Below are 27,916 nucleotides of genomic sequence, written 5' to 3' on the forward strand. Positions count from 1 at the left end.
GTGTGTAGTGAATCTTTGCAGAAGAAGTGCATTCACATAGAAGAATTGTGTGACCAGCAGTGATATCTACAAATGTACAAGACAGCATTGATCCTTGGCTGGCTATAATAGTGCACCATAACATATAGCTACTGAATGTAAACACATTTCTCATTAAAATTAAAATGATTTAATCAAGAAGGCACTTGATGATTTTGTCCACCTAGATACAGGAGGGGGCGCTCTAGTCCACTCTAAAAACAATTCCTTTCAGACTAGGTGGAAAAATATCTTTCAGAGGCATACTGTTGTGGTATTCCCTTTTTAGGGAAAAAGTCCAAATTCCAACATTGGTGGTTTTTTTCCTGACTAAACTACAGTGTGTATGAGTACCTGCGTGTTTTACTTTTCTTGTAATTCACGTCAGGTCAGCGTTGTGTCTAAATAAACCCAAAATATGACATTAGTGGAACACAAACATTTCAGCTGCAACAAAAATACACATGCACAGTTCAATCCATAAGTATTTGGACACTGATTCATTTTTTTGGGGTTTTTTTTCCTCTGTACTCCCATCACATTGGATGTGAAATGAAACAATGAATATGAGGTTAAAGTTCAAACAGTCACCTTTAATTTATTTACATCCATGTCGGGTGATCCATGTTGGAATTATATCCCTTCTTATACATATTCCCCCCATTTTGGAGGACCAAACATAATTGGACAGTTGGCTTCTCTGCTATTTCTGATTAGCCAGGTGTATTCAGTCTCTTCCTTAGTGCAGGTATAAGAAAGCTTTCAGTATCTTATCTTGATTCTAGGGTTTTGGTTGCCTTTGGAGTCTATTATTGGCATTGATCAACATGAGGAGCGGAGTTCTGCCAATGACATACTTGGCTCTGATTACGGCAAGCATGGCGCAAACTGTTGGAGCAATTGCATGGAATGTATTGGAATTCAGGGGGAATGACATCATTAGCAGAAAATATCAGTGGGCATCAGATTGTGATGTTAGCGTTCTATGTGCGTGCAAACAACTGCTGATCAATTGACTGCAAATTTCAGCCCGTGGTGAATGCTGCCAGTTGTATGAAAAATGATAGTGACTTGAAAGTGGTGTTTTCATTTTATGTTCCTTATCTGTAATTATTTATGATAATATCATAGAGAAGAACTTTAAACACAAGAAAAATGTATGAATTCAAACATTAATAATACTTCAAAAATATTTAACAGAACCAACACATTGATACAGTATTGTATTTCAGGAGTTTAGGACCATATACAGTACCACTATCATTTCAATGGTTCATAACAAGGTCTATATATCACCACCTTATAAAAAATATTTTCAATTAAGTCATAAGTTTGTTTGTTGTAACAGTTTGTGACTCCTTTTTGTTGCAACTTCTATATGTGGACATTAATCTGGTCCTCAGTTTTCACCTGGGAAGTTATAATGCCATTATAATCATGGCCAGCATTGTAGTATGCCTGTTGGGAACTGCTTCACTGGATTCCCTCAAAGTTGAGGCTGCCAATGATAAATAGCGTTGCATTTGTCTTTAGGCTGATCTGACTAGACAACAGATACAACAGATGGGAATGCATAATATTTTCAATACTTAATACCCACAGAGCTTTGATTAAATGGTGCAGACAGTGTACGCTTTTGGTATACGGTTTGCAGGTCCAAGCTGTCATCCTTCAGTATAGATGGAGGAGAGCTGGCTGGGGCAGCGGTCCAATGCTGTGACCTGCAGAAAGCTGCTGTCATCTGTTACGCCCTGCATCGGATACCCCCAAAAATCCTGGTATCCTCCCTGGAGGTCATATACTGTGAAAACACACACATGAAGAATGATGTTGTGGAACGTACAGATGGGAGAGCTTGAGGCCTCAGCCTTGCTCACTACTTTGTCCACCCAGCATTCCAGATAATTTATTTTTAAGAAGTCACTGTTAAGAAATGGTGCACCACACAGTACTTGTGCATAGAACATCCAGGAAAGAAACACTACGGACTCTATCTTGGACTCTGTGACGAAAGTGTCCTTGTCCTTGCTAGTTTCAGCTTCAGTTCAACACAATTGTCCTTTTTACATCCAACAACTACGCTATAAAACAATTCTTGTAGTATCTACTGCATATCTGGCAGAAGCATGATGGTTTGAAGCTCATTTGGAAATAGCCTTTAATAAAAGCTGAGTTGGAAAAAATGTAATCAGAAAAAGACAAGGTGACCCAAAACTTTTGAACGGCAGTGTAAGTTTAGAAATTAGATCGTAATGTGAAATGACCATCATGATACCACCATTAGGTGCCTTTATGTTCCTTGGCTATTAAAGCGGTACCCTTCTATAGCAGCATCTGTCTGTAAGTCTGCTTGGACAAGACTAAATAACTATACTCTATCGTCCAAATATCATCTGATCTGTACACGTCCTGTTCGCTCCTCTCCTAAAATGGCTATGTCATCACATGCTGACCAGATGCTCTTAAAAAAATTGACGTTGCCCTAACATATAATAACTGCTTTTAATTCAGTTCTGCCACCCAGCACACCTGCATTTACCTTTAAACTACCTCACCCCAAGACGGGAAGGAAAAGAGTGGCAGAATTCAGTGAGTAATTATGCTCTAGTTTGAGAAATAAAACATTATCTCACTTTAATATGCACTAGCACAGATCAGAAGCAGGTTTGCCCGGATGGGGTTCTCTGTCTCTAACATGAAATAAAGACTTTTTTAGTTGGGCCAAGGGCTGTCCTCTGCCAGGGAAACGTGCTCACCTGCGATACCTGTGAGAGTGTTACGAAAGGCATCCAGCCCGTGCTGAGAGGGCACTGGGGGAGGGGCATCCTGAACGCTGGGGAACCTCATGTCACAGGAGGGGCTTGGCTTTTCTGGTGTGGCCGCTGCACTATAGGGCAGCGGACAGACCGTCTGGGCCTGAGGACTGAAACCTGAAAGGCAATGGCACACACGTGTGCAGGCATGTACACACACACACGTACACACACACACACACACACACACACGTACACACACACACATACACACATGCACACACACATGCACACACACGCACACACACACATACATACACACGCACACACACGCACACACACATACACACGCACACACACAAAGAGAACCGACAATGACATAAATGTTTCACTAGGTTTAATTATGTATATAATTATATTAGCCCATTTGTCCTTTATTTGACTACTACTTATTTTACTACTTATCTTGTCCATTTAAGAGAAGGGATAATGTGAACTGTTCTGGGCAAAGAATGTCAGTTCTACGCATAACACCAAATATATTAGACGGAATACATTATGTTGCATGAAAGGGTAGTAGATTCACAACTCAACTCAGAAATCAAGTGACATTGGCTGAATACACAAACACTTCACATGGATAATCTAGCTAAGCCATTAAGCTCTAAAATAATACATTGTAAATCATCATAAAGACAACAATAAACAATGGGAGAACTTAACCACCTTGCAGATGCATTTTGTTGGCTGTGGATGGGTGGCTGGAATGGTCCATGGGTATGCTGGTGTTTTGGGGTGCCATCGGAGAGTTCTGAGGGCAAGGGTTTGGCAGAGGAGGCATTCTGTGTGTCTCAAGGCTGAGGTGGTGCGGTGACATGGATGTAAACCTGTTGCCAAAGAAAGAAGCCAGAATTACATTACATTACATTAATGGCATTTTGGCAGATGCTCTAATCCAGAGCAAATACAGTTGATTCGACTAAGCAGGAGACAATCCTCCCCTGGAGCAATGCAGGGTTAAGGGCCTTGCTCAAGGGTCCAACGGCTGTGCGGATCTTATTGTGGCTACTCCGGGATTAGAACCACCGACCTTGCATTCCCAGTCATTTACCTTACCCACTAGGCTACAGGCTGACACAGTTTCGCTTTTATGTATTACCTGGGGTGCATACTGCACCTTCTGTGGTACATAACCATGTACAAGTGTTTTCATATAACAAATAATTATTCCCTTCAGTGAATTTTATCTTGAATCAGGCATGATGCAAGCATAATGCAAATACAGTATTAAATGGGGATGCAAGGACATTATAGTCTGTATAGTATGTAACTTTAAGTACTTGCCATTTTTCCATTATAAATGTGTTGGAGATATATGAATACAGGGGCATATCACTGGTAAAAAGACAACAATGTAAAAAGACAAAATTATAGTGTCTGCAGTTTGACTTGGATGCTGATGAGACTGAGTAGTTAATATAGCGCAGGAGAAAGCAGTAGGTTGGGGCATGAGGTAAAGGTAGAATTGAACAGATTGACAAATTTCCAATGGATTTTTCTTTTAACTGTTTATTTCCCAAAATGTAGTTCAGCTTCAATTGTCATGTAAGCCTACCCATAGGCTACTTTAGGTAGTTAGGACCCCATCATTTCATCATATCATTTACTATATGGAAAGGTATTAGTTGATCTGACTGCCTTAAGAGGATCTATCCCTGAACAGACAATGAAAGGGATAATTAAGAAAGAATGAACTTTACAATTTAGGAGTTGCAATTGTGGTTGGAACAAAAACCAGCATATACAGAGGCTCGTTGCTATGGGGAGGCCTTATATGATTATATGCAGGACAGGCTGCGACATCACGTGCAGCCAACCTGAGGCAAGCACCTATCAGATTATTTTGCACAGAAAGTCTGCGCACAGCCCTGCTTCAGGACATAATAGATCTGAGGTATGTGACCTCCTTTACAGTTCAGCACTCATACAATATCGGATTGTCAAATTTATCCAACAACTTAACTGTGCTTGTCTGTGACAGTTCATCTGCCCCCTAAACTGAGCCCCAGGGAAGGATCTGCACAGAGGGGTCTGGGTTTAAGAAGCCCCTGTCTTATTCTATCGTCCACAGCAGGGAAACTCTGAGACAGACTCACACAGACCATCACACACAGCGTGCAGAAATCATAGCAACTGATCCGAGGTAACAACACTGATTTGGCAGGTCTGTTTCTTTCACTAGACTTCCAAGAATAAATGAAACTATGTAGGAAAAAACAGCGAAAAGAGCCAGTGGGATTTAACAATTCATTTAACATTGAAAATGAAATTACCACCAATCCTCTTTTCTCAGACTTGTATTTTTAGATTTTATGAATCACTGACGGAATTCCTGGACCATCCCGACTGGTGGCTATAGCATCAGCTAATGCGACCCTCCAGACCAGTGAGACAGACTAAAGCCTGCCTGCTTTCACTGCCCAGTGGCCTTCCCTCAATCCCACGGTGAACAGTGTGCCCACCGCTGCTAGAGGAACAATCAGAGCCAGCCAGCAGCACTGAGAGTAACACTGCAGAAACTGTTCTGTTTTTGTCTTTGATGTGTTGTGATGAAGGAATGCGTTTACTCGGTTTGACCAGACGACAGGAGAACTGTCTGTTCCAAACCTGGAAACCAGCTCCACGAAACGGCTCTCCACAGCCGATATGTGCTTTTCAAAATATGGGATTATTTGGACTGTGAGTTTAAATTAAAAAAAATTAAAAACAATGATTACTTATGCTTAAAGAGTGTGTTACTTATTGCAGAACACAAAAAGAAAAATAGAAAGTTCAGAATGACAAGATAATTTGATGCCAATTTACATGAACATGTAAACTGCCATTATTTAGCTAATGTCATGTCAATTATTCCAAAATTATTGTTTTAAACATTTCTACATTTTAATACAATCACTGGAAGCGCAAGTACTGTATCGCATAGTGTCATTCTATATTGTCATTCCATTCCTGAGCATGCATAAATCCATTTTATGTCTTGTGGTTTAAAGCAGTTCATCAAAACAATCAAAGAAATTCTGGACAGATTCATCAGAGGAGTGTTGATATGTGACTGCTGCCAAATCAGAAAATTGCAGTGAAACAGAATATTTATGTTCCAAGTGTCCGGTTTTCAAGGGTGGTATTTTTAGTCATACTTTGTTGGCAAGTTGGCAATCTAGAGAGAACTGGGGTCCTGATAAGATGAGTTGCATCCACATTCCAGTTACTGAGTCACCATTTGGCTGAATCCTTTAAGCCTCAGATGCAGATACATTGCTGTTTGGGCTTGTTCCACAGAGCTTACTGCACAGTACTATAACTACTAAACTCACTGAGCACTTTATTAGGTCTTTTTTGGACTTGGTCTTCTGCTGCTGTAGCCTATCCACTTAGCAAGTCTGTGTAATAAGAAGTCTGACGCGTTGTGTGTTCGGAGATGCTCTTCTGCATGCCACTGTTCTAATGTGTGTTCAGAGATGCTCTTCTGCATGCCACTGTTGTAATGTGGGTTCAGAGATGCTCTTCTGCATGCCACTGTTGTAATGTGTGTTTAGAGATGCTCTTCTGCACGCCACTGTTGTAATGTGTGTTCAGAGATGCTCTTCTGCGTACCACTGTTGTAATGTGTGGTTATTTGCATTATTGTCCCCTTCCTGCCAGCTTTGACCAGTCCGGCCCTTCTCCACTGACCTCTCTCATTAACAATGCATTCTTGCCTGCAGAACTGCTGCCCACTGGATGTTTTTAGTTTTCTGCACTATTCTCTGCAAACTCTAGAGACCAGGCTCTAGGGACTGTCACCAACAATCAATCCACGGTCAAAGTCACTTTTCACATTTCACATTTCTCCCCCATTCTGACATTCGGTCTGAAAAACAGCTGAACCTCTTGATGTCTTCATGCTTTAATGTATTTAGTTGCTACTACATGATCAGCTGATTAAATATTTGTATTAACAAGCTGGTGTACAGCTTGACCTAATAAAGTGCTCATTGAGTGTATATTTAATTAACTCTCTTCATAAAACCAACCAAGTACAACCTTGTTAAATTATTTATGTTTTCTAATAAATGTGGTCGTGATTTATGAATAGCAGGATAGTTAAATAATGAATCTATTTAGGCTATAATTGAGCAAATATAAAGCACATTTATGTGGGTTCAAACTGAAGTTTATTTGATATTAATATATTCCTGGTGTCTAAGAGACAGACACACCACTAAGTAACATGAGCAACTTTTTTGGTCTTAGTTTTTTTTTATATTTCAAACATATGCACAACTTTGGAAATTAAAGTTTAAGTATATGAAAGTTTACTGTAAAATCAATGAAGCCCCAGTTAAAAGTGAACAAAGTTCCCAACAACCCACAACATATCCCACTTTGGTTGCTAAGAGCATATTGTTCAACCCATCGTAGCAACAGCAGCAACAAAACAGACAATATAATTATAAGCTTCTGAGAGACAGAATACAAAGCAGCAAGAGTCCTATTTTTCCTGCTCAGTCACATGATAACGCTGATGCTGAGGCAACAAGCAATGTTTTACCAGTACATAGCCTATACTTGGACCTCCATGGATTAAAAGTATACTTCCACAAACTTACAAAAAAAGGTTCTGTTTATTTAGTGGGGTATTTTAAACATAATTACCATATGTACATGGGCGCAGCTCCATAATATCAGTTTAATATTTCTCCAGTTATTAAATCTCATCTTGCACATATCTTCTACAGAAATGACAGCAGCCATGTTTATTGATTTAAAGCTCTGACACTTGTTTGTAAAGCACATCTTTTACCAGAGCTGCAACACAATAAAAATGGTACATAAACTCAATATCAGTAAAACGATAATGAAAATACAAATGGCAGTTAGAAAAAGAGGAAAATGCGAAGAATAAAAGAGTGAAGAGTAGCAGAAGGAAAGACACAGGCAGGTCATTAGAACTGCTACACACCTGGAATGCAATATCAGACACAACCTACTCCAAAGAGGGAGAAAGAGGGGGAACCTGCTCCTTGTTTAACTAAGGAGATAATACAGTTATTTTCATGTTTCTGAGCTTTGCCACTCTTCCTCTCTTGCAGACTGGAACAGATTCTCAGGCCTAGTCATTGTGATGAAACTTGCACCAGAAGCAGTAAATTCACTTTCAGTTTTGGGCTGCCATGAACTGCCATAGCGTACTGACGGGTATGAAAATCCACATGGGCAAATTTCTACGTTTCATAATTTCTAATATACAATTTTTTTTAATTTTATGTAAATGTTGCCTATTACAAAGTAGTTGTGTGTCTGCATTACATTAATGACATTTGGCAGATGCTTACAGTTGATTTTAGACTAAGCAGGAGACAATCCTCCCCTGGAGCAATGCAGGGTTAAAGGCCCAACGGCTACATGGATATTATTGTGATTATTGCAGCTACACCGGGAATCGAACCAGCGACCTTGCGCTACAGGCCGCCCTATAGACAATGACAGGAATGTGTTCTGCTTCCATCTGTAACCTCTAAAACATGCTCCCTCTTTCACACCGGCCTCGCGCCTTCTCGACAGGAGTTGTAGCCTGCATTGTGAACCTGAAGACTGGTTGGTGCTAGCAAGAGAGAGTGGGGAAATAGTGACAGAATTCTGAACATGAACGAAAAGTTCATTTGCTTTGATAGAATGCAGCTTGTGAGGCAGTCATGGATAGTACTAACAGTTCTCTACCCCTGCTCAGTTCATGTTCATGAAGCTGTAACTAATCTCAATGCTGATATGAATGAGACAGACCACATAGATTCAGTGAACATCTGAACATTTGTTTGTAGCCCTACAACAATCAAGTGTGTATATCTGTTGTTATGGTGAGATTCTTGCTTTAAGCAAGGAAATATACTTGCATTTTTGCAACAAGCACTCCGTGAGAGCGAGTATTCAGTCACTCCGATAAGACCATTCCCTTGAATTATTTGTTAACCTAAATTGTATAATCTTGACAGCACTACTTTACTGACAAACAATAAACAGGAAGCAAGCTTGCTACTAAACCCTTGCCAACTGCAAGTTCCAGTGATGTATGACTACGAATCAGTGTGGCAGCTGTACCTGCAGGCGTCTTGCAGAGGGGGCAGCAGAGGGACTATGCCGGTTGGGGAGGGGTGTCCCATTGAGGCAGTAGTCGGTACGTGCCCAGTTACTGTATGACCGTGGCTGGACTGGTTTGTCGGGAACATGCCTGCGATGATGAGATATGAAGTCATGAATCACCGGGCACAGGCAGAACATGACTACTTCACATGAGGGCCATTCATCTGAAGGCCCAAGGGCCAAACGCATGTGTATTCTTGGTCCTTTGATCACTGGGGAAAAAAGTAGATGCGTCAAAAATGGCAGGTCAGTGTATTGCCCACTTCCCACAGAAGAATAAGCAGCAGCTATGTATATTATCAGAACAAGACACACATGCAGCACATCTTACTTATACTTTGTTTAATAAATAGCATGTGGAAAATTCTTGCCATTATGTGCAATATTTTGAAACAGAATCTGGGCCTCAGGAGGAAGTAGCTGAAGAATCAGGTGTAAAATCCAGATTCAGAAAGTAAAGCTCCTCCTCAGCATTTTGTTCCAATCCCCTGGACTTGTAAATACAGTAAACACAATTCTTCAGCCAGGAGATAGTAGAACTAAAGAGTGAAGTCAGCTGGGTTCATGGGTGGAAGAAACACATGACAGGACTTGTACACAAACATTTTTGGAAAATTAAATCTGATTCACGCTTGATCCAGCAGCCTCCTTACGGAGGGGACGTACAGCATAGTATGCCCGGAGACTCCATATGGTGGTTGTATTCATAGTTTCAACCATTTCAGTCCATTCCAGACAGCAGCACACAGATACAGGGAGTGAAAATAGCTTTGTTTGAGAATCTGGATCAATATGGAGCCTTTGGCGACGCATGGACTCTCTGTTTTTGGAGGTTGCTGGATCAAGCATGAATCAGGCTTTATGAGGCACCACTGAAGATATTGTTATTCCTGTATGTACTGCGTGTCTGTGTGTTGCTTACTTGTGTACATGTCATGGGCTGGTCCTGGGGAGTGATCCAGGAGGCTGACCCCCGTGTCCTGGGGAGAGGTGTTGAGTTGCAGGGGCTGGATGGTGAGACAGTCTGTCAGCGCATCCTGCTCCACTTCTGAACTGGACCTCAGCTACAAAAAGAGCGCAACAACAGCTTCAATCCCAGAAGGCCACAGACTCTGTGCAATCTACATGTCCATTCAAATCCTTTCATGTTTTCCACAGATTTCCTGCCCCGGTCATTACATTACATTACATTAATGCCATTTGGCAGACGCTCTTATCCAGAGCGATGTACAGTTGATTAGACTAAGTAGGAGACAACCCTCCCCTGGAGCAACACCTTGCTCAAGGGCCCAACGGCTGTGCGGATCTCATTGTTGCTACACCGGGGATCGAACCAACAACGTTGTGGGTCCCAGTCATGTACCTTAACCACTACGCCAGTGTTTCCCCAACTCCAGTCCTCGGGACCCACATGCCAGAAGGTTTTTGTTGTAACCAGTAACTCACACACCTGATTTAATGATTGAACCAATCAAACCACAAAAATGCCCTTGATTAGTTAAATCAGGTGTGTGAGCTACTGGTTACAACAAAAAGCTTCTGGCAAGTGGGTCCCGAGGACTGGAGTTGGGAAACACTGCACTACGCTATCAGACAGCGACATTTAGAAAAACACGCCAAAAAACACCTGCAATAGAGAACTTTTACTTCATATTTTTCACAATATCAGGAACCGAGAGTCTCTTATTACACAGACTTGCTAACACTAGAAGCAATAAGTGATCAGAAAAAGAACCTTCTCAAACCTGACGCCAAGACTGTTGAGACTGTTGAATTAACTCTGTACCTTCAGAGCACATTTGAATCACATCAAAAATGACTTCACTTTACTGGTGGCTCGACCTGTTAAGCACTGTTCAAGTGCACAGATCAAACTGAGACCATGCCAGTGCTGACTATGGCCAGCAGCCAAAATAAAAACTGTGGTGTTGAGCAGCTGGTGAAATCATTTGCTTTGGACAGGGGGCATGATTGCCTGCTCTCTCCAAACTCGATATTGCAGGTTGTGACAAAGAACACTATATAAACAGTATATACACAATTGGGCATTCCAAATCAGGGGCGAAAGAATAATATAAACAAAAATATAAATTATATTATCACAGGAGCTTCTTGTGGGCACACTGTGTAAGGCTACTGTGCCCATGTTGGTACTGGCGTTTAAGCTGGTTTAATTAACTGGAAATGTTTGGACAGCCAACAGTTTGTGAGTTTGTGGTCAGATGAGAAACAGGCCAGCCCATTCTGAGTATTTCTCAGATGGCAGCATCTGCAGGTATTCACAGTTTCATATCATTCAATGGCCAATTAAGGCTTTTAGAAAAAGATTCAACAGCCATTCAACAACTTAAATGAATCACTGGTGCTGAAACATACTGAACCCCTCCAGGACTGGATTCTGAAACCCTTTAGATAAAGTTAAAATATCTCCAACATGAGCCCATGCAAGGGGTGGTGAGAGAGAGAGAGAGAGAGAGAGAGAGAGAGAGAGAGGGAGGGGAATCGAACCTTCTTCCTGGTCTGCAGCTCTCGAGAGGAGTGGGCCTTCACATGCTTTCGCAAGGAGCTGGGATCCGTGTAGCGCTTTGCACAACCTGGGATCTGGCATGTGTAAGGTTTCTACACAAAAACAGCACATACACCATGAATGTTTTTTTATGCTTTTACTCCACAATGTCGAACCTTGTGTGTGCATACCGTACGGTACATACGGTCACTCAGTGTCCACTTTATTTCATATTTATATTTAAGACTCATTTTTTAATGACTTAATGATCTTCTGCTGCTGTCGCCCATCCATTTCAAAACTTAACATGTTCAGAGATTTTCTTCTGCATACCACTGTTGTAACGCACGATTATTTGAGTTACTGTAGCCTTCCTGTCAGTTTAAACCATTCTGGCTGTGAAAACTCCAGGGGATCAGCACTTCCTGAGATACTCAAACCACCCCGTTTGGCACCAATAACCATTCCAGAGAATTCCACCAAGATCACATTTCTTCCCCATTATGATATTTGGTCTGAATAACAACTGAGCCTCTTGACCATTCTTTTTTTGCATTGAGTTGACATAATTGGCTATGGTATTTGCATTAACAAGCTGGTGTACAGGTTTACCTCATAAAGGTCACCAAGTATATCAAAGCTCACTGCAGCATCCATAATGAATGTGGAAGTGTGCAGAGAATCACACCCACAGTGTTGGAGTTTGGTGTCACAGCACTCACAGTGTCGAGGTGTGTACGCTGGTGTTTGGCACGGTCACTGGAGTTACTGAAGGCCTTGTTACAGCCCGGGTGCTGGCACAGGTACGGCTTCTCCCCGGTGTGGCTGCGGAAATGGATCTTCAGGTTCTCCAGGCGAGAGAAGGCCTTCCGACACCCATCAAACTGTGAGGGGAGAAGGGTACGGAATCATTCCATTTCACTCTTGAAATCAATATTCTTCTTTGCAAATTTTATTTCTTTGCTCTCAATGAGAATTGTGTTGTTGTTCCTAAAGATGTCTTGTTTGATACTGTTGAGAAAATTGATTCCACAGAAAGGCAGAAGATGCTCATTTAAAAATGTATTATAAAAGATGGATTTGTTATCATCTGGTTTGTGAAATTTTCTAAAACATCAACTTGTCCCCTGTAGTCAAAATCAAGACATTGAAGACATACAGTATCTATAGGGTCAAATTATCTTACACTGCACATAGTAATAAATGTAAACTCTAGTGGAAACAAGAGTTTACAGATCAAATTTTCCACTTGGATAAATCTGCTCTTCTCAGATGCTCATAGAATAAATGAATTAATAAATGAAGATAGAATTCTGAGCAGGGGTAGAGAACTGTTAGTACTATCCATGACTGCCTCACAAGCTGCATTCTGTCAAAGCAAATGAACGTACAGTACATCTACCTGCTTAATGATGATGTAAGGATTCAACTTTATAATGAGCTGACTCACGAGTCTCGTCTTGTGTGTGTGTGTGTGTGTGTGTGTGTGCATGTGAAGGTTCCTCCATCATGTTGTATACGACATCGTTCAGCTTGTCTCTTGCACACAGCAACAACCGCACACTTTTTGCTTCCAACTGGTCTCCCTCAGCCCTGTGACTCATTACGCGGTGTTTATTTGGAGAAGACTGGTGTCTGAGGACAGGATTAAGCTCCTGTTTGTTTAAGGAGAGTGAGAGAAAGCCTGAATCATTTCGAAGTCTCTTCACGCACAGTAGTAACACGTCCAAAACCCAGTCCTTTGCCTACTGTGTGTGAATATCACAAATACAAGTATTTTCTATTGTCAAGATATAGTTTTTGCTAACCAATAGTCTAACAGTCTCAGTCCAATTAAAATAATCACCAATGGCCCCTCTTTGATTAAACCTACAGTATACTACTATGTTTATATAATATTTTGGGAAAATGTGAAAATGCTTTATTAATTTAATTAGACACAAGAATGTGCCTCATTGTCTGGCATTGAATCCTGACTGTGCTATTGCAGGCTGGTATGAACCAGCAGACCTGGTGTCCTCCAGGGACAGTGTATCACTGCTCCCTGGTGAGTCTGGTGCCCACAGTCTACTCCCCCAACCTGCACACGGCCTGTCTGTGCAAGCTCAAACTATGGACCAACGCTGTTTCGGAGGAGAGCTCACACTCGCCCGCACCATCCAGAAACCGTGGGTCCGGCGAAAACAACCGGCCATTCCAAACTGGGAGGAAAAAAAAACGGGGGTAGGGAAAGCGTTACGAATAAATAAGCATTCACATCAGGACTGCGAGGCAGGCAATACGCAATAGACGGCGATCAGATTGACCAGCCGCCAGCTGCACGGAGCTGCGCCAGCAGATTGTTCTTTCATATACACTTTATTTAATAAAGCTCAGACAGCCTTTAGCTGCCTTAGAGACAGAGGGGCTGAATAGGTGGGGACAGGGCTCCTGGGTGCAGCTCAGTGCGGTAGCCGCTTGCTGTGGCAGGCGTCCATGCCCTGGAGGACAAAGGCAGCCTCGCCGGTCTGCCAGCAGAGTCAGCTCGCCGCATTCAGCCTCCCTTGATCCAGAGCCTACTACCGCTAAACATGAAGTACTGGGCCATTCTTAACACAAGTTGAAGTTTTGCTTTTATGCCCCAAATGCTATGGAATACTCGAACACAAGCGGATTTGGAGCATCAGTCGGCATGTGAAATAGCTAACAATATATTTCTGAAGGATTTTTTTTATGATGAATTTCAGATTGCATTCAATTCCTTTTTTTATTTACGTTTTACCTCTGTCTTTCAGTACAACCTTCTTGCTATACAGTTCCCAATATTGTCTGTTCTTAAATGCACACGCAAAGCATTTTGGGTAGCAAATCACTGTGTGAAAAGCACTCAATTTACATTTTGTTTGTAAATTGAGTTGGGTACTTGTAACCTACTTGTGTACTTGTGTAATGGGTTCACAATTACATTAATATTTTAGCAAATGCACAAAACATTTTAACAAGTTCAAACTATTTCTACAAGTTCAGAACTTATGTTTCACAAATATTTTACTTGAGACTGTTTTACTTGAGACTGTTTTTACTTGAGATTGTATAAATGTTTAATGGGTTGTGCTTTTGTATTGTTTTGAATTTTATGTTGTAATCTCCGCTTGCTCTTCCCTTGGCCGGGGCTCCCTTGTAAAAGCGATAACAATCTCAACGGGACTCACCTGGTTAAATAAAGGAGAAATAAATAAAATGAAAATTCACAAAATATCTTTTGTGTTTAGTGATTGGGTGGGTGACAGGAAGTGAGGAAGAGGGGGGAAGTTCCCAGGTGAGATTAATCACCTGGATTCTACAATGGAAAACCCTGTGCAAATTATTGGCACCCCGAACAATTATTGTAGATAAAATAAAACTGAAATTGGCAAAACAATTCTAATTTAGTTTAATTTAATTGAGTTAATCCCAGTCTAAAGGAACCATATTGTGTCATTCCATCACTTCACTCGAGTATAAAAAATGAGGCACTGGTTGACCCTCTGTATCACACAATAAAGACCACCACTGACATGCTACAGTCTGGAAAAGATTACTCTCTGTGAATCTGGACAAACATGTTGCATCCTTTCTATTCCTCCTCGGGGAGATGTTTCAATGTTGGAGAGAAAAACCCAATTAAATAGCTTTCTCTGGCGCCAAATGAGTAGTTTTCCCTCCACACAGTGTGTGAGTGGCGCTGAAACTCCTGGCAGAGAAGGAGAGAGACCAGCCTGGTATTCAGGGGCTCAGGCAGGACCAGAATTTCAAGCTGTTCATTGTGCAGGCAGCTGATTGGATTAGTGCAGCCCTGGGGTAGTGTTACAACTTAAGAGCAAGGATGGGTCCCATTTGTTTGATGAAAGATCCCCAGAGCCGCACAATCCTCCTATACGTTCCACAGACTATATAGTGACTGTCTGAGATAAAGGAAAATACAACCTGGCATTCTGGCTGTGCCTGTGTCAATGGTGTCCATAAATGTAGTATGATGGTGCATAATTAGCCATGGCACTGCCTAAGGAGGGCATACTCTGTTCTAAGCATGCTTCAAAATGGTGAAAACTCCCATACCAAAAAATATGGATACCCTACTAGTGAGAGTGAAATGAAAATGAAAAGTTAAATAAGTAAGTTTCAAAAAGGAGTAAATAACAACAGGCACCAAGCTCTTCCTGTTGCCATCTCAGCGCCATGATGCCAGAAAAAAAGAAAAAAATTTAAGCCAGTAAAAACAAAATGTTTACTAGATGCTTTGAACCCTCATGTTGAGGTTTTATGACCTTGTTTATTGTAATAGAAAAGTTCACACTTTGTCTGTTGCCTTCTTACTGTCTAATGTAAAAAAAAATCTGTGAGAAACATCTAATTTTAGAGCCTGACTTAAATGAAATTTTGACACCTGTACAGGAAAGTGACACCAGAATCATCCGCAAATAAATCAAAGAGAAAAATTTAAAAGGTAGAATATTTTCTTACATTTTATACAGCTAATTGAGAGAGGTCAGAGGAGAAGGGCCAGACTGGTTGAAGATGACAGTAACGCAAATAACCACACATTACAACAGTGGTTGTCTTCACTGTATTACATTACTGAAAAGATGCAGTGATGAACAGGGTCAGACAGGCAGGCTACTGTAACTGTGTGCACCTCCTTTAAAGATTGTGTCATTTGTGAGTACTAACACACACATAAGGATACCTGCAGAGACAGAAGTGGAAATTTGCTCACTGCCCACAAATCTGGCTGTAAATGGTTGGCATTTATATAGCGCCTTTACATCTATATCCAAAGTGCTGTACAATTAATGCTTTTCATTCACCCATTCATACACACACTCACACACTAACGGCAATTGGCTGCCATGCAAGGCACCAACCAGCTCGTCAGGAGCATTTAGGAGTTATGCGTCTTGCTCCGGGACACTTCGACACACTCTCCGACTGCCAGACGACTGCTCTTACCACCGGAGCCAATTTCGCCCCTAAAGACCGGACAGCATTTGTACCAATAGGAAGTGACATAGAGGACAAAGGGCAGCTTCAGTGGCCAGAGCTGATAATGTTTCACGAGCAAAGTGAAACGTGTCAAAGATGATGTCAGCATTGAATTCCAAGGGAATGTCGTCACCAGCAAATGGCACATATAGTCAGTTTCTTTAAAAAAAAAAGGTGGTGGTCTAACGGCCTATTATGACTACAGTATATGTAACCCATTTCCACAAAGGCCTGGCCTGGTTACACTGGTAATTCGGATGAGATAGACTGATGATTTTGAAATATCCAACAACCTGTACTCTAGTCACGTAACCTGTAAAACTGTAGTCCACCAGGTAATAATAATTAAAATGGTAATGCACAATCTGGCTCTGCACAAAAGGGGTTTAATAAGAATGCGGTGAACTGAGCCAACAGTGGGTATACTGTAAGAGAGAAGCCTGGCTGCATTCCTCACCACACTGCCCCCCGTGGTGCTAGAAGCGGCTTTGCAGCTGTTGAAGTAGTAAACTTTTAAGGGACCAACCACAAACAAACATACAAGTCAAACATATCTTTTCTCTTTAGAGAACTGATGGGATTGGTACTCTGTTCTGTTCCGGTGGTTAGTTTACATTTCCCTCTTGCCAGTCAACAGCAGATAATTATTTCTCTCATGTACTGCTTCTGCTGCTTTAGTGCTATAAACAAGTGCTCTAAGAGAGTAACTGGAATTTCAACTTTCAATTTCAATTATCTTATTCATCAAATGTCCACACATTTTTTATCAATTTATTTCTTAGCACACCAAACATATCTGCTCAAGGGATGCACAAAATACAGGGTAGCACTAAATACACCCAGACCTTTAACAGGAGTTGTACACCTTTAACAAAAAATGCTAACCAATAAGCGATTCTTTTTTTCTGAAGCTGTCAGTTTGATTAAATAAATGTGCTTTCACATTTCAAATTGGTCGGACAATTGAGAGAAAGATTCTGGCTGCTTATTAAGTTCAGTCAGGCTAGTTCTAGCAAGCAGTCTTTGGCTATTTCAGGGGGTTAACAATGTAAACACCACAGGGAATTGAATGCTGCAGAATTATAGTTATAATTAACTATAACTTAGCTGAATAATATTGTCACTGCATGGTGCAAAGGGAATACTGAGTTGCAGACTATTGTGTACTTGTGTTGTTTGAGCAAGGCGAGATAACTAATCCCAGTGATTCCTCATTATTTTCTTTAGCCTGTCTACTTTCTAGCGCTAGCAAGCAGGCTAATGAAGATCCTGTAGAGGTTGCATTAGTTTGTCATCCATGGAGCAGAAAGATGATGGTACTTCCAGACTTAGCCACCTATGCCTGAAGAAAATATGGACCCATATGTTGCATTTCCTCCACAAAATGCCCTTTCAGTACACAAAAAAATATTTTGTTCCATCAAACAGCATTCTGTGCATGATATTGGATTACATATCATAGACCAAAATTAATTTTATCCAATGTAAAATGCAGCCAAATTTTAGCCTGTAACAAACAGCACCCCACAACTTAGGTCACTTAAATTCCAGCCAAATGTACCTCAACATTAGCTCCTCTCAAAGTTACTGAGGTCTGCTTATGTCTAATGGAGCTAGCCACACATATTCATGTATGCATGCTGTGATACTGTTTGTTTAATTCATGAATGAGCCAGACTTCTGCGGTAGCCTCTGATTTTCATACAGTTATTGTCCCTCATATACTCAAGCATTTATATTTGTGTTATATTTTGCATGGTTTATTACATATTAATTATGTCAACGCTAAGATCTTGTTAATCTTTTATTTGGCCGTGCAAGATTATTTGTCATTCCAGCCAAGATCCAGAAAGCCTAACTTCAGGGACCAATAAAATGTAAGAGCAGGCAGGACATGTTGTGGCACGCTCAGTGTGTCTATGTGAGCACAATGTGACACGTTCTGCTATCTGTCAGCCATTGTTCTATGGATTTACAGTCCATCATCCTTTAGATAATGTCCAAACAAGGACTTCAGCTGCTGTGCTGATCAGCTATCAGGTTCTATGAACCAAGGCAGTTAACTGCATAGTTTTAATATTTTTTGGCAGGGTGATAACTCTGAATATTTTTCTCCTTAGTGTACGATTACATGGTGCACCAAACCATCCAATGATTTAAGCCTCCATGGAAACAGGTCTGGTTCTGAGTAATAAGTAAATGTTTAGAGCAAAAGGTTGACCACAAGTATGTGCACTGTTAATGATTGAAAGTTCAAGAGCAGTGAAATGAAGCGAGGATTGGAAATTGTTGGTCTCTACTCATTTTACCGTGCTACGTTTTCACCAGTTTCGGTAGGGGGCGGGGGGTCCATCCTATGCCTTGTGCATCTCTAATGCAGAACCCTACATCGGTTCAGTCTCTAGTGTAGAACCCTACACAGGCTCAGTCTCTAGTGTAGAACCTTACACAGGCTCAGTCTCTAGTGCAGAACCCTACACAGGCTCAGTCTCTAGTGTAGAACCCTACATAAGCTCAGTCCCTAGTGTAGAACCCTACACAGGCTCAGTCTCTAGTGTAGAACCCTACACAGGCTCAGTCTCTAGTGTAGAACCCTACACAGGCTCAGTCTCTAGTGTAGAACCCTATGTGGGCTCAGTCTCTAGTGTAGAACCCAACCTAGGCTCAGTCTCCAGTGTAGACCCTTCCTGAGCTCAGTCTCCTGTACAGTATAGAACCCTAGCTGAGTTCAGCAGCCAGAACAGAATAGAATGTAATAGTTGAAGCAGAGCCAACCCTTCAGTACAAAGCAGGACCCTTTATTAGTGGACACAAGCCCAGCCTCTCTCATCAGTGAGCTTGACTGCCGTGACAGCCCTCTGCCTCTGTATGTGCACTGTGGCAGGAAGCAGGCGGAGAGCATGCCAGGTCTTAACCACAATGCCTTTGTCCCGAATTAATAACTACATCATTGAGTTAGCTCCCATGTCAATTACCGCATGCACTAATTAGCTGATGGCTTGCTCAAAAAGAACAAGACTTGCACTGATGACGCTATATTTCTTTTTGTAAACGCACCCAAGTTAGCAAGCATCGCAGCACACAATGAGATTAATACTATACTTTAAACAACTGTTTTAAAAATATGTCAACATTGCATTTCCCCAGGACTGGCAGCTGCCCTACTGTGCTTATTAAGCCTGAAAAGCACTACATCACTCACAGACCCTTACCCTGGCAGCTCAGCTTGCAACAGACAGAAGCTACAGCTCAATACTCAATGACCCCCCACAACACGGATCACACAGCCTTAACTCTCCCTTTCAACAATCATTATTGTCCAACATGGTTTGATTTTATTTTCCATTACATTCTTCCCACCGTAATTTTAGCATCCGGTAGAGCTCTAATCAGTGCCGGTAATGCAGGTCAAAGCACTACTGCCATCTCTTACATGGCCTGTTTTTATCTTTATGTATTCTTATGTTGTTATGTAATCGTATAAAAACTCATAGCTCATGGCTTAACCCTTGATTCCCATTCATTTCCAATTCACCAAGATGATATTCACTGCTAGTTAACTCAGATTACCAACTGAACCCAACCACACCCCAAATTCCCTCACGCCCCCAGCCCCCCGCCCACGACGCCTGCATACCGTGCACTTGTTGGGCTTCTCTCCGGAGTGGACCCTCATGTGGATGAGGAGTTTGTAGCGGGCGTTGAAGGGTTTGTGTCTGCGTGGGCACCCCGCCCACAGGCAGGTGAAGTCCTCGCCCTTGCGCTGGTCAATGTGCAGCTTCTCGATGTGTCTGACCAGGGCCTCCTGCTGGTCGTAAGCGGCACTGCAGTCCATCCAGCGGCAACAGTGCCCCCTGCTGGCGTCCTCGGGCTCCCCCTCCGGCTCCTCCTCCAGCGGGGGGCAGGGAGGGAGGGAGTGCAGGTCGGAGGCGAGCCCCGGGGGCAGCAGCAGGTCGGATGAAGGCATCTGACAGTGCTCCAGGAAGCTGTTTTGCGGCCTATGCAGGTGTTGGTGGGAGTGGTACGGTGGCGGAGGGCCCAGGGGAGGGGATGGGGTAGGGGTGGGGATCCTGGAAATGGGCAGTTCCTGCTGTCGATGCGGTAAAGCAGCGGGGAAGGCCTCGGCAGGCGTGTTCTTCTGCTCTGTAGATGACGACGGTAGAGAGCAATGCTGGTGCTGGACCATCATGTTGACCAGCTGTGCTCTGCTCTCCAGCGCCCCCCTCAGCTCCAGCCTCTGCATGCGGAGGCAGTCACCGACAGGGGCGGGCAGAGCCAGCGCCGGGCTGGGCAGGGCGGAGGCGCCGGGGCTGATACGACCAGGGGTGGCCAGCGGTATGCAGCTCCCCCGCACTCCGAGGAAGTGCCCGTACACCTCGGGCTGCAGGGGCGAGAGGGCGGGGCGGGGGGCCGGGGACTGCAGCGAGCCATTGATGTAGGCCACCAGCGACGTGGGAGAGGTGCGGATCACGGAGTTGAAGTCGAGGGCCATGACGTCCGACAGAGGGGACATGGACAGCGCCCTCTTCTTGGAGCGAGCAGAGAGGCGGGGGCTGGGCACCAGGGAACCGCTGGCCGCATCCCCGCTGAAGAGGTAGGAGGGCAGGGAGGCGGAGTTGGAGATGCTGGTGGCCCCGGACCTGCCGCTGTTGGGGCGCGCGCCCGACCGCTCCCCGCCCCCACTCCCCTGGTTGGAGTCCTGCTGGACAGGCAGGGGTGGTAGTACACGGTACCCATAAGGCCATTCCTGCCGACCGCTCTCTGCCAAGCTCAGGGTGGTAGATGCCAGGGACTCCCTGGATAGGACTGACCTGGGGGCCAGAAACGCCAGGGCCATTTTAAATTAGGATGAAATGATGGACCACCAGCGTCCACCTATCAGAAGCCCAACAACTCTTGAAACTGTCTTTAGAAGCAGTGCTGAACACTCACCTCTTAAGACTGTACCTTGGGTCCCCTCTATTGTACATCCCATAGCATTTTTATGTATTTTTATCCAGTCAATTACATTTGTTTTTTTAATGGTTCTGTTTTTGTTATGGATGTTATTTGTTTGTATTTACTGCTTTAATGATGTTAATTTGGTCATCTGGGAATGTTCACAGCCAGGTTCAACCCTGTTTCCCATGAAAAAGCAGACGGACACACTTATGATCTCTTGTGAAATTCACTCAGGATAAGAGTGTCTGCTAAATGAATGCGCAGGGAGGAGGGAAGGAATGTTTAGTGAAATCATTCTTCCTCTTCCTCCTACTCTGGAGAAGTGGGACGACCTTTATGTTCAGAGACGCTCTGTGCTTTATAAGACTGGTTACATTTAATTCCAGAAGCCACACTCATTAACTTTCAACATATTTCACATTCCTTTGACATTCCTCAGAGCTCTGACCTGGCTGTGGAACAAAAAGGATTAATATATGACAGACATTAATGTCTTCAACTAATTGAGTCATCATTTGTCTGACCCTTTCCAGGGAAACAGTGCTATGTCAACAAAGTTGTATGTGCAATATAAGCCGGCCCTTGTTAAGGCACTTGACGTTTCAGTGTACAGGTTACTACAGCAAGGTTGACAGTGATATCGGCACTGAGCTTGTATTTCCAGAAATTGGAGCTGATGAATTCAGTATTGACACATGGGCAAAGTCTTGTAAACCACTTCTCAGCTTTGCAAATGGTGGCTGTAGTGCAGTTATCATTGACAACAATGATGGAAGTAGTAATGAGATTCATATTACTGCTAGTTTGGTAATTAATTAACCAACAGCCTAAATGGATTTACTGTTGTCGTTCTAGCGATATTAACAGGTTGTGCCTCTATTAGATAATGTCTTGGCTCTTAAATAAGGGGTGGATGAAACCAAAAAAGTCACTCGTGAGTGGAGATTGGGGCCAATATCTCTAGAATCCAATTTTTGATGTTCTTTATCGTATAAATAAAGAACATTTCCACAAAGTTTGAGCAAAGTTGGAGTGGTCAACTCCTACACCTCTGATTAAATTTTTACAGAGTGGTCATATTGCTAGAGCACCAGAGCAGCCCTTTCCAGAATCCATAAAGATTAAAATCACATCAAAATTGTTTGTATCTAATGAGTTCTAGTGTATTCCCAACTAACAGAAAAGAGTAACATTGCGAGGACATTTTATGTTAGCTGGGTTGTTTCCTCGGGTATGTCAACACTATCAAAGAGGAAGCTGTAACGTGATGCTGAGGGCGTCGCTTTCTAATGCCAACACCAGCTGCCATGTCAGCACACATCCTTTAAGCATACACCTGTGCTCTCCACATAATACATAATAGGCTCAATTAAACAAGCTGCAAATGTTGCAAACTATTTGTACAAGCCATCAGATGTGATTCATCAGCCTCTCCTCCCATGTTATATAACCAGTATAGCAATATTAGACCTATCCTGAAAGTAGGTATTAATTGAGTATTACACAATCGTTTTATGCCCGAGAAGCAGGCCAGCGCATGGCATCAAAATAGAAAAGCCCAACAATCATCACATTTCTATAATTTTGTCAAACAGGAAATGTGCTCCATACACAATGTTATTATTATTATTAAAAGGTAGTGAGAAGAAAGACGGTTGATATTACCCTGACCTGGCATTGGTGCAGGGCGGGGCCAGGTCTCCGGTGTGCGCAAGGCAGTATGGGGCTTGGGGACCTGTGACGTTGGCCTGGCCAGGCTGGAGGGGCCCAGTGCTGTGTCCTGCCATGGGGCTGTTGGTCACCATCAGGTTTGCAGCACCCCCATGATGCCCTAACATCCGGTAACAGGGTCCCAGAGAGGGGTTACCTGCAAGGAGGAAGAGCAAAGTAGGTTTAAAATCAGTGAATATGCCGTGATCAACTTCCCTAAAATAGGTAAATGTCAAACAGAAGTGCTGAACAGCAAATGTGCTTCACCTCTAATGTGGTCTGCAGTAGTGCCAGGTGAAATGTTAATGATTAAGACTGCAGTGTTGAAATATGAAAAACCACCTTCCCAGTTCCTTTCTTATTAATTTACATCAACCGGGTTAATGTTAAACCTGCAGGGACCATGCCAATTGGCACACTGGTTCTACACTGAGTCTTGCAGACTGACTTTGGAAAAACCCACAACAAGATGAAACACACAGTGCATACATCATATAGGTTGGAAGGAAAAAACAGATATACAGTAAATATACGCTCAGTGACCACGCAAATGCAAGTATTTAATCAGTCCATCATATGGCAGCAACTACATGCATAAAAGCATGCAGACGTGGTTCAGCTGTTTATCAGACCAAGTGTCAGAATGGGGAAGAAATGTGATCTAAGGGAATTTTGAGTGTCTCAGAGACTGCTGATCGACTTGGATTTGCATGCAGAACAGTTTCTACAGTCTGCAGAGAATAGAGCGAAAAGCCAAAAACAGCAGCAGTTCAGTCCAGCAGAAACGCGTTGTTATTGAGAGAGGTCAGAGGAGAATGGCCAGACTGGTCGAAGCTGACAGGAAGGTGACAGTAACACAAGTAACCACACATTACAGTGGTATGCAGAAGAGCATCTTTGAACACACAAGGCAACAAACCTCTAAGTGGATAGGCTATAGCAGCAGAAGACCAGTCTAAGTCTAATATATGCCCAATAAAGTGCTCAGTGAGTGTATAATGCAGTTTAAGAGTAAACATCCCACCAATCAAAACACTGCTTTATTACCTCATTCAGTCATATTATGAGCCAATAGAATTTCAACATGGTCTCTAGCTTAGAGCAGTGGTCTCCAACCCTGGTCCTGGAGAGCTACTGGGTCTGTTAGTTTTTGTTTTCACCTTCAAATGAACACCCTGGTGAGACCCAGGTGACCAGGTGAGGTGTTTTAACTCTGTAATCAACTGCTCTAATTGATTAATTATGCACAGACAATGAAAACCAACAGACCCTGTAGCTCTCCAGGACCAGGGTTGGAGATCACTGGCCTAGAGTGCTCACTTTGTCTAGCTACCTCAAAACAATATCACTACTTTTATTTTGGCATATTTTCTGTCTGTGGTGTATATTTTAATTTTAAAATTAATTTAATTTAATTTTTAATAACAATAATTGCATTGTTGCAATTTTAAAAACAAAGTTGAAACAGTAAGAATTGTTGTAAATATCAATGAATGTTTGCCGAAGAAGTCTAATACCTAATAAAGTGCTCATTGAGTGAATATGAATCACTATATTCCACACTCTTGAGAGCTTTAATTACACTTACATGAGCATTTAGGCACTTACAAAATATTTTTTTATTAATATTTTGCACAACAATATTTTGTGCAACAGTCACCACACTTTACACACTCCTGTCCTTATTGTTAATTTTGTACAGATTATCATCTGAGATTCTTAATCCCAGTTATGATCATAATGCGTTTGCCGATAATCAAGTTCTAATTATCGGCTAAAGCAGTAAGTTAAAAACATTTAACTTTGTGACGGGTGGATGACTGGGAAAGGGAGAGTGACATTATTTCACTTAGTAGCAGTTCCCGAACAGTCTGATTTATTGTGAAAGCTAAGCACCCTTTTGGTGAAACAGTTGTCTTTTAACAGATACCAACACAACAAAATATCCCTTTACAGCTGTAAAAGTAAAACACATGAATACACATGAAAACAAATTCACATAAAAAAACCCTGTAATTCTGAGACACTTTCTGCTCTGTTAATTACTGATGAGTTTTTCTCCCCTCTTTTTTTTAGCCTCCATGGCTCATTCTGAACAAGCTTTCTGCTTGGTTAAATATCAATAAATATGGGGAGAAAGGGCCAGGAGGAGACACGGCAGGAGCTGCCCGAGCCATATTGAAGTGAAGTGAAGTATGAAGGGAGGGTGTGTGAATCAGTGATGCAGTTGGGCAGGAACCATCACCAACCACGGTTTCTACAGCAGAGCTCAGAATGCCCCGGCCTCCCGACAGAACCTCTATAGCAGGGTCCAAGGTACTTACCTTTTTTTTGTTTTGTGTTACAGTAGATTAAACACTTTTATTGATTCTCAACATTTCCAGGCAACACCTCAAGCAGAGAGAACCGCTTTAAAGCCCCGGAAAGAGGGGCTATGTATTAAAAACGTACATAAAAGCTGAGAATGTGCGCTTTAATCACGTGTGAATTGTTTTATTACAATGATGGCCATGGCATGGCCATGGCATGTGGTTAACATAATTTTGGAGCTCATGAAACCATTCAGTGACCAGTCATAGCATGTGAATGGGGACATAGGTATATCAGAACCACTACTACCATCAGGGCAAAAAGGCTTCACCACTATGAAGGTGATCACTGAAAATTACCTTGATTTTAAGTCAAATTAAAAAGATTCCTGTCAGCTTGAACCAGTCTGGCCATTCTCCTCTGACCTTTCTCATTAACAAGGCGTTTTCGGTGCTGCCCACAGCAGTTCCTGTGACATTCAAACCACTCCCATCACCAACAATCATTTCATGGTCAAACTCACTTACAGCAGATCATATTTCTTCCCCATTCTGATGTTTGGTCAGAACAAATGAACCTCTTGACCATGTCGGTATGCTTTTATGCATTGAATAGCATCATAATTGTCCTATAAGACAAATGTATGAACCATCTGGTGCACAGGTCTACCTAATAAAGTAGTCACTGAATGGCCGGTATATATAATTCACACACACATACAGTGTACATATAGGATAAAATAATGGAAACACCAAACAATATATGAATATCAAGTAACTAATAAGGAGTAGGGCCACAGCTTCAATCCTTCTTGGAATGCAGTCATACAACTTCTGAACTGTGTGTAATGGGATATAAGACCATTCTTCTCGAAGGATAGCCTCCAGTTCTTTGAGGGAGGAAGTACACCGCTCTCCAAAAAGTCCCATAATGATTCAATGATGATCTGCTGATTGTGGAAGGTCAAGGAAGGCATTTGACTGGAACCTTGTGTTCATGAAACCACTAATTTATTGTGCAGTGTGTATGGGAATCTTGGAATATGAGGAACTACAGTTCTGGCAGGCCTGGCATCCCTGCCAAAAATACCAGCTCTGAGAAGCTCACAAAACATATAGTTTTTGTTGAGACTGGGGTTCTGGGGTGGCCTGCGTAGTGGTTAAGGTATATGACTGGGACCCGCAAGGTTGGTGGTTTGATCCCCGGTATTGCCACAAAAAGATCCACACAGCTGTTTGGACCCTTGAGCAAGGCCCTTAACCCTGCATTGTTCCAGGGGAGGATTGTCTCCTGTTGGTCTAATCAACTGTAAGTCACAGGTTACAGTGTCAGCCAAATGATGTGACATGTAATGTAATGTTCATTTTTTTGTTTCAGCAGCTGGAGACTTGTGACTACTGCTTCACTTTGTTGGTGCAGTCTGTTCCATGTTTGGCTGGCTGAAGGCTGTCATACTTATAGACATTGCTCCACCTCAGGCACTGACTATTTGTCCTGTTTGAAACTCATGTTGCTTTGGCAACTCAGATATCAAAGTGAAACATACTCCAAATTGCCATTCATTTTCACCTGACCTGTGCAGCTGCCATTGTAATTGTGATTTACTTCTACATGTATGCATATAGTGAGCTCCATATTGTTTGGGTCAAGTCATCTTTTTGTCTTGATTTGGCTCTGTAGTCCACTTTAGATGTGTAACCAAACAATGCCCATGTGAATATAAAGACACACAAAAAGAAACAATAATGCAATGTAGCCTAGTTGAAAAAGGTATTCGTTATTTAAATACAATTCAATTTGTATTGATTCATAAATACTACAAATATGTGTGCATTCACTTTTTGGAATATACCATGTGAGGCCCATAAAAAATAAAAAGACATGGTATGCTCCAAGGTTGCTAAGCAATAGGCTTACCTTTGACATAACTGCCTGAGAAATGTGACTGGAGCTTCTGAGTGGGGGAGGAGGAGTTGGGAACAGGAAGAGCGGGCGCCTGTTTCCGCGGGAGCGGAGGGACGCTGAGCATGTTCAGGTCCTTTCCGTTGGTCAGCAGTTTCTTCCTAAGGCCCAGGGTAGGGAGCAGGGTGGGGTTCCTATACATCCCGCAGTTGGGCGAGGGCAGAGCTGCGGCGATGGTGGGGCTGGCCGTGGTGCGGTGGGGCGGGGAGCAGTCATGCACCCTGATGGGGGGCACCTCCGGGCCAGAGATCACGCTCAGGGACAGGGGGAGGCTGGACGGGGTCACCCCGTTCATGTCCAGTGCAGCTGCTGCCTTTACTGGGAGGCTCCTTTAAAACTGCATCTTCTCCCGGTGTCCGTGTGTGTCACACCATCAGTGGCCCGCACACTGGGGCAGACAGGATCATTACATTTACTGTAATCCAGAGCAATTTACATGTTTTCACTTTGAAATGATACAATCAATTCATTCAGCTAGATATTTACTAAAGCAATGCAAGATAAGTACTGTGGTCAGGGGTATAACACCCCAACC

At 42.6% G+C, this 27,916-nt stretch overlaps 1 protein-coding gene across 1 annotated transcript; it reads right to left on the reverse strand.

Annotated features, from left to right (window-relative positions):
* Nucleotides 1–1,628: 1,628 nt before the first annotated feature.
* Nucleotides 1,629–27,676, reverse strand: glis3 (GLIS family zinc finger 3). The gene is made up of 8 exons (XM_061262117.1): nt 27,337–27,676; nt 23,071–23,266; nt 20,096–21,269; nt 12,180–12,341; nt 11,460–11,570; nt 9,874–10,015; nt 2,775–2,948; nt 1,629–1,819 (listed from the first exon to the last, which is right to left on the reverse strand). Exons 1-8 carry the CDS (start codon nt 27,674–27,676, stop codon nt 1,683–1,685), a joined length of 2,436 nt encoding a protein of 811 aa, XP_061118101.1. The 3' UTR covers nt 1,629–1,682.
* Between the last annotated feature and the right edge of the window lie 240 nt (nt 27,677–27,916).

Source organism: Conger conger, chromosome 12 (assembly GCF_963514075.1).
Source record: "Conger conger chromosome 12, fConCon1.1, whole genome shotgun sequence".
Lineage (NCBI taxonomy): Eukaryota > Metazoa > Chordata > Actinopteri > Anguilliformes > Congridae > Conger > Conger conger.